The sequence below is a fragment of the Geotrypetes seraphini genome, chromosome 3 (assembly GCF_902459505.1).
Source record: "Geotrypetes seraphini chromosome 3, aGeoSer1.1, whole genome shotgun sequence".
Lineage (NCBI taxonomy): Eukaryota > Metazoa > Chordata > Amphibia > Gymnophiona > Dermophiidae > Geotrypetes > Geotrypetes seraphini.
In genome coordinates this window covers 205114960-205127035 of record NC_047086.1, presented here as the reverse complement: position 1 = coordinate 205127035, position 12076 = coordinate 205114960, and the positions used below count along the sequence as shown (strand labels likewise).

At 43.8% G+C, this 12076-nt stretch overlaps 1 protein-coding gene across 3 annotated transcripts in view; it reads right to left on the bottom strand.

Moving 5' to 3' along the window:
* GALNT6 (polypeptide N-acetylgalactosaminyltransferase 6) overlaps positions 1 to 12076 on the bottom strand; it is a 195452-nt gene that overhangs the window by 95248 nt on the left and 88128 nt on the right. For all 3 annotated transcript variants that reach the window (XM_033937281.1, XM_033937282.1, XM_033937283.1), the window contains exon 4: positions 2242 to 2391. In XM_033937281.1, coding sequence (XP_033793172.1) covers positions 2242 to 2391 — 150 coding nt within the window. The remainder of the gene's footprint in view (positions 1 to 2241; positions 2392 to 12076) is intronic.

The following is a 12076-nucleotide window of genomic DNA, read 5'->3' as shown; positions in this document are numbered from 1 at the left end:
TTTATTATGGAGACAGACAGATTTCCACCATTGGTTGAAGTCAAGTTTTGTGAAGTCTTTCCAGTTTTGTAGTATTATTTGAAGGGCAAGAAATAGCAAAAGGGTCAAGAGGCGATCATGATACATAGAAAGAGGTGTGGAAAGTGCTAGGGATCCCTGAATTATAATATCAAAAGATAAGTGGTCAGTAAGCGCAAAACGTTTTGCAATCATCTGCCAAACAGAAGTACTTATCTTTTGAAAACTTATCGGGGAGGGGGGAGTGGATATTAGCACCGACACAAATCCATGTTTTGTTCTGACCAGGCTGTTTCAAGGCAAATCCCCTCTGCAAAGTTTCAAGGTGATCACCTTGAAATTCAAAAAAAGTCATATGGACCAATGAAGAAGTGAGGTTCATGCATTATGCTATGCTGAACAGTATACCTTGTATACCTCGGATGGTCTAAAAATAAAAATAGGTTACTGTATTTTAAGCTCCATAAGATGCACTTTTTTCCCACCCAAAAATGGGTGGAAATGTCATGTCTTATGCAGCGAAGACAACGACGATACCCCCTTCCGCTCTTTTTAACCCCCCCCTCCCCGTAGTAATTTTTAATGCCCCTTAAGCCTGGTGGTCCAGCGGTGTATCGGCCAGCAAGAACATGCTTTCTGTGCTCCTGCCTGGGCCCGTGCTGCTTTCTGAATGGCTGCCTCAGTTCTCGCAAATCCCACAAGAACTGAGGCAGCCATTCAGAAAGCGGCACGGACCCAGGCAGCAGCACAGAAAGCACACTCTTGCCAGCCGATACCAGTTTGTACTCTATGGGAAGAAGGGCGTTGTTTCCAGCAGGTCTGCAAGTTCTGGCACATGAAGATTGATTTAAAAAATGCAGCGAGATTCCGTGCTACTGGGAAAACCAGCTCTCTGAATGTCAGAAGGCAAACTGAGCCTTCCACCACACAAGGGGACATTATGTTGATGGAATCTTCCTGCCACCTAGTAAATATGTGATCCTCAGGTCTGAGCCAGTAGAAGAAGAAGTGAAACCAGCCCAGCTCTCGCTACCACAGAATAAATTGGTAGCTCTGGTAAGTTCCTCAACACAACTGCATGGGGTGATAAAGGTGGAAAGCTCTAAGAATGTCTCAAGTCCCACGCACCCTCCTGTGGTAATCAATGCGGCTGATGACGAGGATGATGATGATCTGGCTTGCCACACAACCACTGGCAGGGTACATTATCAGGTCACAGCAAGCCAGGCCCTTTTCTAAAGGCCAAGGCACACACAAAAGGCAGCCGGCAAGGGGGTTGGCCGGGGGGGTGGGTGGGAGGGATAGATTTGCATGTATGTTGTGTCTGTTGGATGGATGAGTGTGTGGGGGGTGTGCCTGGTAGGTTTGGAATGGTTCATTTTGAGTTGGTAGTGGCCTTCTGGTGTTTGTTGGGAATGTTTGGCTGGGGTTATTTGAAAAAAATTAAAAGGCTGTGACCTAGACATAGTCAGGAATGCTGCTTTCCTTTTCTTCTTCTTTTCCTTTATTTAAAGGGGGTTTCTGTCTGGGTCACTGTTTTGCCTTTGACTGGGTATCTCTCTACTGTCCCAGCCTACCACTACATTACCAGAGGTGGGGGTGGGGGGAGGCAGGTTACAGGGCAAGGCAGTGGGACAGGGTGCAGAGCCTGGCAAGGAGTGTGGGGTTGGGTGCAGAGCTTGGCAGGGAGTGAGGGAGGATGGGTGCAGAGCCTGGTATATATTAGTACACAATTTGGTTCAGAATGTTTTTCTTCTTGTTTTTCTCCTCTAAATCTAGGGTGTGTCTTATGGTAAGATGCATCTTATGGAGCGAAACATACAGTATATATGGAATGTGATATATGCACTGTTTGGTTTAATTGGTACACCTGATATTGCATATTTTTGAAGATATTGGCTAAGTTGGTGCCTCCTCTACTACATGTTTCAAGGAGCAGTCCTGGTTCTCAAAATACTAAGCTCCACGCTTTCGTGAATCCAGTATTTTGAGAACCGGAACCGCTCCCTGATGCAATCTTTTATCCCACTGCTGGCAGTAAGGGCAGAAATTCCCTAGTGTAATTTTCAAAATGGAAGTACGTGTACGCTGTTTTTCTTTTTTTGACAATTCTCCAATACCCCACATGAAAAAGTTACCCTCTCCCTAGATTACTCCTCCACTGCATCCTGTAGACCTACAAAGGTTGCAGTCTGGAGAGAGTTCATCATCAGATGCACTTACAGTGAGCGTCCAAGAAGGTGAGGACCTCGCCAACAGCCACACTGGCGCCCAACAGGCGTGCGTTGATTAGCCCTTTCCTCTCCCTCTGCCGCATCACCTTCACAATCTGTAGCTTCTTCACATAGTCGTCCAACTTTTCCTTCAGAGGAGCTGAAAAATAAAAACACAACTATTTTGTAGTGAAAACTCAATGGACACAGCTAAGGGTATAAGTGGGACAATGCAGATATTATTATTAGAAGCCTGCACCAGATTTCTGCCAGGCTATCATTAAAACTGCCCAGCACAAGAAGGAAGCCCCTATTCCTAGGCGGCATTACAACAGAAACATTCACAAAGTGACACAGACCAAACTTATACAAACATCTTAAATTACAAAAGAATAATTACAGCATAGGGAAGCATAATTTTAAAAGATCTTTACAGTACACATCATCCTAAAACCAGCATTAGACAACTCATCTTTCATTGAAAGGCTTCTAAAAATAATGTATTTTTTTTTAAACTTCTAAATATCAGATAGCGCCCTTAGTGGTCCAATTAATTTGTTCCACAGTGTTACTCCCATTTATTCTCCACTGAAGTTACCATTGTCTTTATTGCTTCTGGTTCGGTTCTCATGTATGACCTCTGTCCTTACTCCTTCTTATCTGGCTTTCATCAGGCACCCATCATACACTGTCTCTTATCCCTTGCCAGTTACAAGGGAGCCTTCCCCTTCTAGGTGGCTCTGAGGGGCAGAGAGCTATGCAAGGAAGGAGAAGCATGTGTGGCCAAGAAGTCAGATTTAATCTTCTTTAAACAGGGATTCTTTCTGGCCACGTGACAGGATATGAGATTTGGATACCTGTTTTGGCTCTTGCTTCTTGGCATTGCATTATGAGGGCTCAGAGGTGACACTGAAATTTCCAAAGTAGTGGCTATAGCTATTGTTTCACAGCCTCACCTGCTGGCTGATAGAGAACAGGACAAAACACAGTCCAGTGTGCTCTCAACAGAAAGGAGCCAGTGCAGACAGTTCCATGTCAATAAGATTCTGAGCCAGTCCTGGTTTTCTGTTTTACATGGATTTGTAGCTTGTGTTTCCTAAGTGGAACAAGTCCATCGTACAACATGTAAAATATTAATGCTGGCTCATCCTCTAGTGTACCTCCTGAGGTTTCAGGTGTGCCATGGCACACTGAGGAGGAGAGATGCTGGCGCCAGCTGACTGTCTATAGGACGTGCTTCTTGTGGCAAAAGGGTGTGCTTGGTAGGTTTGGAACGGTTCATTTTGAGGTGGTAGTGGCCTTCTGGTGTTTGTTGGGAATGTTTGGCTGGGGTTATTTGGAAAAAATTAAAAAGCTGTGACCTAGACATAGTCAGGCATGCTGCTTTTCTTTTCTTCTTCATTTCCTTTATTTAAAGGGGGTTTCTGACTGGGTCACTGGCTTCTCTCCAGCCCTCTTCCCTGCTGGCATTCCCCACTGGCGTCTCAGGGCCCGTCTGGAGGGCCTTCGCACATGCACAGATGTCGACATGATGATATCATGCATGTGCGTGACATCATCACGACGACATCCGTGCACTTCTGGATGCCTCAAGCTGTGGCTACTACATTTAGTGCGCTACGACTTGAGAAAGTTTGTGGGACACTGCTTTATACAAATCTAAAGCCTAATACAGAGGGATATAAGAAGATAGAGATCAGCAGAGGGAAAAAAGAGGGGAGAGCAGCAACGATATATAAAAGTTTTCTAGAAAATCAAAAGTCAGCTACAAGTTTCAAGTTTATTAAAAGTTTGTTATACCGCCAAATCAGGCTTCAAGGCAGTGTACATCTGGTTGTGTTTCCTTCTGTCCTTTCTTTTGTTTCTTTCTTTCTGCACTCAGGCCCAACAATTGTCCCTTTCTATTCCCTCCCTCCTTCCTTCCCATGTCCTTAGTGCCCCCAGAGCCTCCTTCCCAAGTCCTTAATGCCCCTTCCCATGTCTTTAGTGCCCCCAGTGCCTCCTTCCTATGCCCCTCTCACTGCCTTCCACACTTTGTCCCACCCCCACCCCCCAAGCCAGCCTGCCTGCCTTTCTACCTCTCTCCCTTCCTCCTTGGCCAAAGCCAGGCTGCTTGCTTGTCTACCTCTCTCCCTCCCTGGCCAAAGCCAGCCTATCTCCTTCCCTCCCTGCCGCAAAAAAAAAAAAAAAAAAAAGCCTACCCATCTTTCCCCCTGTCTGCTGCTCTTACTGCCCTGCCCTGCTAAACCCGACAGGAAGTCTTCTTTCTGACGTCAATTCTGACGTCGGAGAGGACGTTCTGGGCCAGCCAGGCAGCAATTGGCTGGCCCAGAACGTCCTCTCCGACGTCAGAATTGATGTCGGAAAGAAGACTTCCTGTCGGGTTTAGCAGCTGTAGTGGCAGGGCAGTAAGAGCAGCAGACAGTGGGAAAGTTGGGGAGGCTTTTTTTTTTTTTGCGGCAGGGAGGGACAGGAAGTGATCGCCTGTCTCATTGTCCCCGAGCACAGCTTCGGGACACTGTCCCTGAAAACGGGACATTTTGGCATCCCAAAGCTGTCTATGGGGACAACAGGACAGGAGGTCTGAAAACCGAACCGTCCCGTTCAAAACAGGACGTATGGTCACCTTAGCTTTGGGGGAGGTAGGCAGGCAGGCTTTGGGGGAGGCTTTGGGGGAGGCAGGCAGGCAGGCTCTGGGGGATGTAGGCAGGCACACTGGCTGACTTTGGGGGAGACAGACAGGCTGGCTTTGGGGGAGGCAGGCAGGCAGACTGGCTGTCTTTGGGGGAAACAGGCAGGCTGGCTTTGGGGGAGGCAGGCAGGCAGGCTCTGGGGGAAATAGGCAGGCAGGCTGGCTGGCTCTGGGGGTGGTAGGCAGGCGACTGGCTGACTTTGGGGGAGACAGGCAGGCTGGCTTTGGGGGAGGCAGGCAGGCAGGCTCTGGGGGAGATAGGCAGGCAGGCAGGCTGGCTGGCTCTGGGAGAGGTAGGCAGGCAGACTGGCTGACTTTGGGGGAGACAGGCAGGCTGACGTTTTGGGAGGGGGTGGGACAAAGGCTAGAAGGCAGTGAGGTGACATAGGAAGGAGGGATGAAGGAAGGAGAGAAAATGGCAGAAAAGGGGGGGTTGTAAGTAGAAGAAAGACTAGAGAGATAAAGGCCTGCACCAAAGGGGAAAGACAGGAGGCAGAAGCAGGACTTTGGGAGGTGCAGACAGAGGGGGAGAGCCCCTGAGGAAGAGCAGAGAGAGGCAAGATCATAACAGAGGAGGGAGAGAGGGAGACCGGGAACAAAGGTACAAAGGAGAACTGACACTGGATCTGGGGGCACTAAGGACATAGGAAGAAGGCACTGGGGGCACTAAGGACATAGGAAGGAGGCGCTGGGGACACTAAGGACATAGGAAGGAAGGAAGGAGGGAATAGAAAGAGACAATTGTTGGGCCTGAGTGCAGAAAGAAATGAAAAAAAGGCTGCACAGTCAGAAGGAAACGCAACCAGAGACTCATGAAATCACCAGACAGCAAAGGTAGGAAAAATATTTTTATTTTCAATTTAGTGATAATGTGTCAGTTTTGAGAATTTTATATCTGCTGTCTATATTTTGCACTATATTTGTCTATTTTTCTATAGTTACTGAGGTGACATCGTTGAAACCCCCCCAAATATAAATGATAATTAACATTTTCTCTGCATATAGGGTGCTTTGTGTTTTTTTTAAATTTATGGTTACCATTATGAAATAATAAGATATTGTGTGTACATGAAAAATGAATGGAAGAAATTGGGGGCGGGGCTAGGTCGGGATTGGGGGCGGGACTGAATATTAATAGATGTCCCGTTTTGATGAAAAAATAAATAGTCACTTTATACTAGATATACGTAGCGCTATACATCAAAACATAGAAAAGGAGGCTCAGTTTGCAGCAAGTACATTTCAGTTTCACTTTTAATTACATGGAGTCCATGTAATTAAAAGTGAAGCAGAGTGTGTGTGCCCCTCTGGGATATTGTTTGTCTGTTCCCAGTCAGAGCCCAGCTCTGGTTACAGGGAAATGCAAATATTGTGGGGGAGGGAGTAGACTTTTCTGCCATCCTAGCTAGTTCCCTCTCAATTTTTAATGATTAAAAAATGAACTTCAGAGGGGAATTGGAAAGAGCCACCTGGAGGGTTTTTAAAATTTTTGTAGTGGTTGCAGCAATAGAAAAACAGGCTAGGAACAATTCTGATATTAGTGAGGTGAATACTATTTAAATCTAAGGGGACAAATACAGAGATGTACCAGTTTGAGCCATTCCAACATTTCCTCTGAGCTAAGTCCCTTTGGAACTCCTTACTTACAGCTCAAGCTTAGTATCTGCTCCAGATCACTGCAAGTAAATACTGGAATGGATAATTCCATTACTTGCAAAGTAATGTGATTCTGTAAGCCTATTAAGATGGACTTGGGAAAAACACTGCTTATCCCTGAAAAAAAAAAAAAGGAAGCATAAAATGTTTTACTATTTAAGGACCTTGCTAGGTATTTAGGTATTTGTGACCTGGATTGGCCACTGTTGGAAACAGGATACTGGGCATGATGGATCTTCAATCTGTCCTAGTATGGCTATTCTTATGTTCCTGTATTATTCACTTAGAGGTCCTTTTATTAAGGCGTGCTTTTACTAAGGCATTTAGCATGTGCTAAATCGAATAGCGCGCCTTAGTAAAAGAGGGGGTTATTTATTTATAAGCATTTATCATCCACTTTCCACCAAGGAACAATTCAACCCACACAAAAATAAAGGTCAAATAAAAAATATTGACATGAATCAATGTTCTTTTTTACTAGACAGACACTGCTTGACTACCTTTCAGAAACATAGAAACATGATGGCAGATAAAGGCCAAATGGCCTATCCAGTCTGCCCATCCGCAGCATCCACTATCTCCTCCTCTACCTAAGAGATCCCAAGTGTCTGTCTCACACTTTCTTGAATTCAGACACAATCGTTCTACCGGGAGACTATTCCACGCATCTACATGTACCACCCATTCCGTAAAAAAATACTTCCTTACATAAATATGTTGAATAATATTGGAGATAGAGGGAAGCCCTGAGGTACGCTGCAGAAGGATCTCCAGCAGTTCCTTTTTCCTGCTGTGCATTGATCTTCCTATGCACCCAATGCAACTTTATACCTTTGTCCCCTAAACTACTTGTTTGGCTGCCTTACGCTCATTGGATAGCACCATAAGATCTTGCTCTTCTTTCAGAAGAAGAAGAACTTCACTCCTTGTACTGTAGCATTCTCTTAGGGTTTTGCAGCCCAAATGCATGACTCTGCTTAAATTTTAGTAGTAGATGGTGGCAGCTAAGTTCTAGACCAGGGGTGCCCACACTTTTTGGGTTTGTGAGCTACTTTTAAAATGACCAAGTCAAAATGATCTACCCACAATAAAATTTTTTAAAAAACCCACAAAGTACACTGAAAGGCAGAGAAAATGTTAATTATAATTCATATTCCGGGATTTTTTTTCAAAAAGGTCAAGGCAGATGACTCTATGCAATGTCACCTCAGTAACAACCATACAAAAATAAACAAATATACCCCCTCCCTTTTTACTAAACCGCGATAGCAGTTTTTAGCGCAGGGAGCTGCGCTGAATGTCCCGCACTGCTCTTGACACTCATAGGCTCCCTGCCCTAAAAAATGCTATTGCGCTTTAGTAAAAGGGAGCCATAGTGCACAATATAGACAGCAGATATAAATTCTCAAAATGGACACATTTTAATCACTAAATTGAAAATAAAATCATTTTTCCTATCTTTGTTGTCTGGTGATTTCATGAGTCTCAGGTTGCACTTTCTTCTTCTGACTGTGCATCCAATATTTCTTCCCTTCTTTCAGCCTCCTGTATGTTTCCTCTCCTCCAGACCTCATTCTCTCCCCCAACTTTTTCTTTCTTTCTCCCTGCCCCTTCTTTCTTTCTGTCTCCCTGCCTCCTTTTCTTTCTCTCTTTCTCCATGCCCCCTTTCTTTCTGTCTCCCTGTTCCCCCTTTCTTTCTGTTTCCCTGCCTTCCCCAAAGCCAATAGGTTTGCTGCCGCCCCCATCAGGGAATAGATCCCCAAGCCACTAGGTCTGCTGCCGCCATCGGGAAACAGGCCCTCAAGCCACCGCCACCCCAAGCTCTCCCAGCAGAAGCATCGCACTGACCAGCATTTCGCTCTCCGACATCAATTCTGACGTCGGAGAGGAAGTTCTGGGCCAGCTTGACGCTTCTGCAGGGAGAGTTTGGGGCAGTGGTGGGGGACGTCGGGGAGAGGAAGGCTGATAGGCCTGGTAGATCGGGACAGCAACACGAGTCTATCACAGAGCAACTCTTTATCTTTTCAACATCTGCCACATTGTTTACCTTGTTACAAATTTAAGCAACATCTGAAAAAAAGGCAAACCTTTCCCAATATCCTTCCATGACTTGTGAAAATGTTAAGTAAAACCCAACTGAAGTCACGTTTCTTTGGCACATCATCAGTTATCCCTATTTCTTCAGAGTGAGCGTCATTTAACCACTACCCTTTGATGCCTTCTATGCAATTTAGTCAGTCACTTTTAGTGTCCATTCATAAATTCACATGGTCCTGCAAAGGCAACTTATGCAGAAATGCCATCTAACAATCCCCCCAGTTCATCTCTGGTCACCCAGTCAAAGAAATTGGTCAAATCCATCTGACAAGACCTATTCTCTAGTAAAACCATGATGCTTTAATCCTGCAATCCACTGGATTCTAGAAGCTGTATTTTCCTGTAACAGTTTTTTCATTAATTTACTCATCACTAAGCTCAGACTTATCTGTTAATCTTTATTAATTTTTAAAACTCACAATAAATGCAATATATAATACATTCATTTATACTTTAACATCATTTAATATATCATTAAATTCTAACTCGCATTAAATATCCCCCTCCCTTATACCCAACAGTTATTCATACGCAAAAGAAATCATAAAATATTCCCACCCACCCCCACTCCATACTGGACATGTATGAACAATTCTATGCAGTAGTTTCAATCTTTACAGTATCTTGTTAATGGCTCCCAAATAACCTGAAATGTCTTAATTTCCCTGCTGCATGGCAATAATCCTTTCCATTTTGAATATGTGACACAAAGAGTTCTACCAAAAGCTATAATTCAGCCTATCCAAATTTTTCCAATTATTCGTAATCTGTTGTATGGCAATCCCTGTCATAATGAGTAGAAGCTTATTGTTATTAGAGGATATTTGGCTTTTTGCCCTCATTGATATGCCAAACAATACAGTGTCATAGGATAATGCCACCAGAGTATCTAACAAATTATTTATTTGACCCCATATTGATTTCTAAAATGCAAGTATTAATGGACAATAGAATAACAAATGATCTAATGTCCCAGCTTCAAGATGACAGTGCCAGCATCTATTAGATTTAGAGCTATCTAACTTCTGTAAACAAACCGGGGTCCAAAATGCTCTATGTAACAGAAAAAACCAAGTTTGCCTCATAGATGCAGACACTGTACATCTCATCTTCCAAGCCCAAATATGTGGCCATTGAGAAGCAGTAATCTGATGCTTGATCTCAATGCTCCAAATGTCCCGAAGACCAGTTTTTGGTTTCTTATTTAAAAATCCAGATATTAATTTATACCACTGAGTAGCCTGATGTCCCAGGAAGTCCAACTGAAAGCATAAGAGCGGCAAACTATACTGATTACTGAGATTTTTCCATTAAGCTCAGACTTATCAGCCTGTAGTTCTCAACCTACTCATTTCTTTGTTCTGCAAATAGAACCCACAATCATCTATCTTCAATCTTTCAAAACCACCCCTGTAGACAGTTGAAAGGTCAGTGCGGAGCCACCACAACTTCGCTATGTTAAATTTGCCAATTGCATTACATTCTACCTGCTATTGTTCAGTTCTCAGGGTTCATAAATAACACTTTTTTAAATTTTCAATTCCATTTTGACCACCTCTGCTAGCCCTACTCCCACCTATTTACCAGACATTTGTCTTCCCAATACTCTTATATATGCATGGAAAACTAAAATTCTGAAACTGACAGAATCTCTGTGCTTCCTGTTCTCCCACCCTTTCCCCTTCCATTCCTTTGACTAATTCCTCCCCAAGAACACATCTTATTCCAGTCAGTTGCTGGTTGTCTTTTCCCTGCTTTTGCTTCTCTCGATTACTCAAGTCATCTCAAATTTGAAGTTTAATTAATTCTTGATATACCGTCCATCACAATGCATCTGGGCAGTTTATGATCAATTAATTTGAAATTGACCTCATTTTTCTTGGAGCCCTGGCCAACTCATCTCCTATGAAGTTTATCAGCCCATATTATCCCACTTTCTCTCCTCTCCTCCAGGGCAAGTTTCCCAAACCCGGAAACATGTCCTAATTAGTCCCATTCTCAAGAACCACTGACCCTGATAGCTTCAGACTTCTTTCTAACCTTCATTCTTCTAAAAAATCTTAGAGAAAAAGGTTATTGATCAATTAACCTCCCCTTCCTTGATAGACCCAGGAGACTTGTTGGAATAAGCTGTTCTTTTGAATGCTTGTGGATGCTGTTCTTTATACCAGCTAGTTACATGCCCCTGAGGCAGCCTTGTTTGGCGAAACATGTCTGGCACTGTTCCTGGCAGCACCTTGAACAAATTTGACTTTAATCTCTATAATTGTCTGCTGACCTTCTTGTTTTCCATGTTGGATTCTTTGGTGGACCTTGTTGTTTTCCTTAGATCTCTATCCCTACACCCACATCAGACCAGTTTCCACCATGGCCATAGCACAGAACTCCTCCCGATAGCACTATATGATATCAGATCTGCCCGAGACCAATGGTGCTTGTAGTACCAGTCTCTCTCTCAACCTGATATCTGCCTTTGACCTCATTGATTATATCCTCCCTATCATTTGGCTGCAAAAACTAGATCTTTTTGATATTGTTCTCAACCGGTTTCAAGTCGTTCCTTTCAGAAAACACATTCTCCAGATTGCTTTCCACATTCTTCTCTACTTTTTGTGGGGTTTCTCAGGACTCTATTCTGGCACCCAACCTTTCACGCCCATCCCATACTCCTTATCCAGTCACAGAACTGTTGTCCTCATTGTTATGCAGATAACATTCAGATTCTATACATGTTACCCTCCTTCTCTATGGACACTTTTCCCATTAGAACCTGCCTGCAAGCAGTTTCCACCTGGCTCAAAGACAATGCTTAATTGGTTCCCTCTCTCTCCCCCCACCAATACGACTTCCTTATGCTTTGCCCCTAAAGAAAGCATGCAAACTACTTGTATGTAGTCCTGTAAACAGCTCTCAGCATGAAGGCACAACTGAGGCAGCTAAGATAGTTGCTCAGGAATGGGTCCTGCTCCACGTTTCACCAATTAAAGGAGTGAAAATGAGCCCTATCTCAAGGGATACACGCCACAGAGTCTTTGTCATTTGCCTCAATCACTTGGACAATTAAGGTCACTGAAGGGTAGCAGAGCTGAGGAGCAGCACCCAAGAGGCTTTCATTTAATTAAAAATCCGAGATCACATAGCTCCAATTCCACAGTTTAGCTCTTTCAAAACCAGCTCCAATGCAGAACTCAATATTTTTCTGTATCTCATCTTCCTTTGGTGATTAAAGTTGTATAAAAATGAGATTGCAGAAGGAAAACAGACTGCAGCAGGGGTGTCAAACTCATTTACTAATTAGTGAACAAATTGAATCAAAGCAGGTCACAATGCAAAACGGCAAAATTTACATTTTAGTGGTGGGCCAAAATATATAAGTGAAGTGGGTTGTATTGAGATGGGG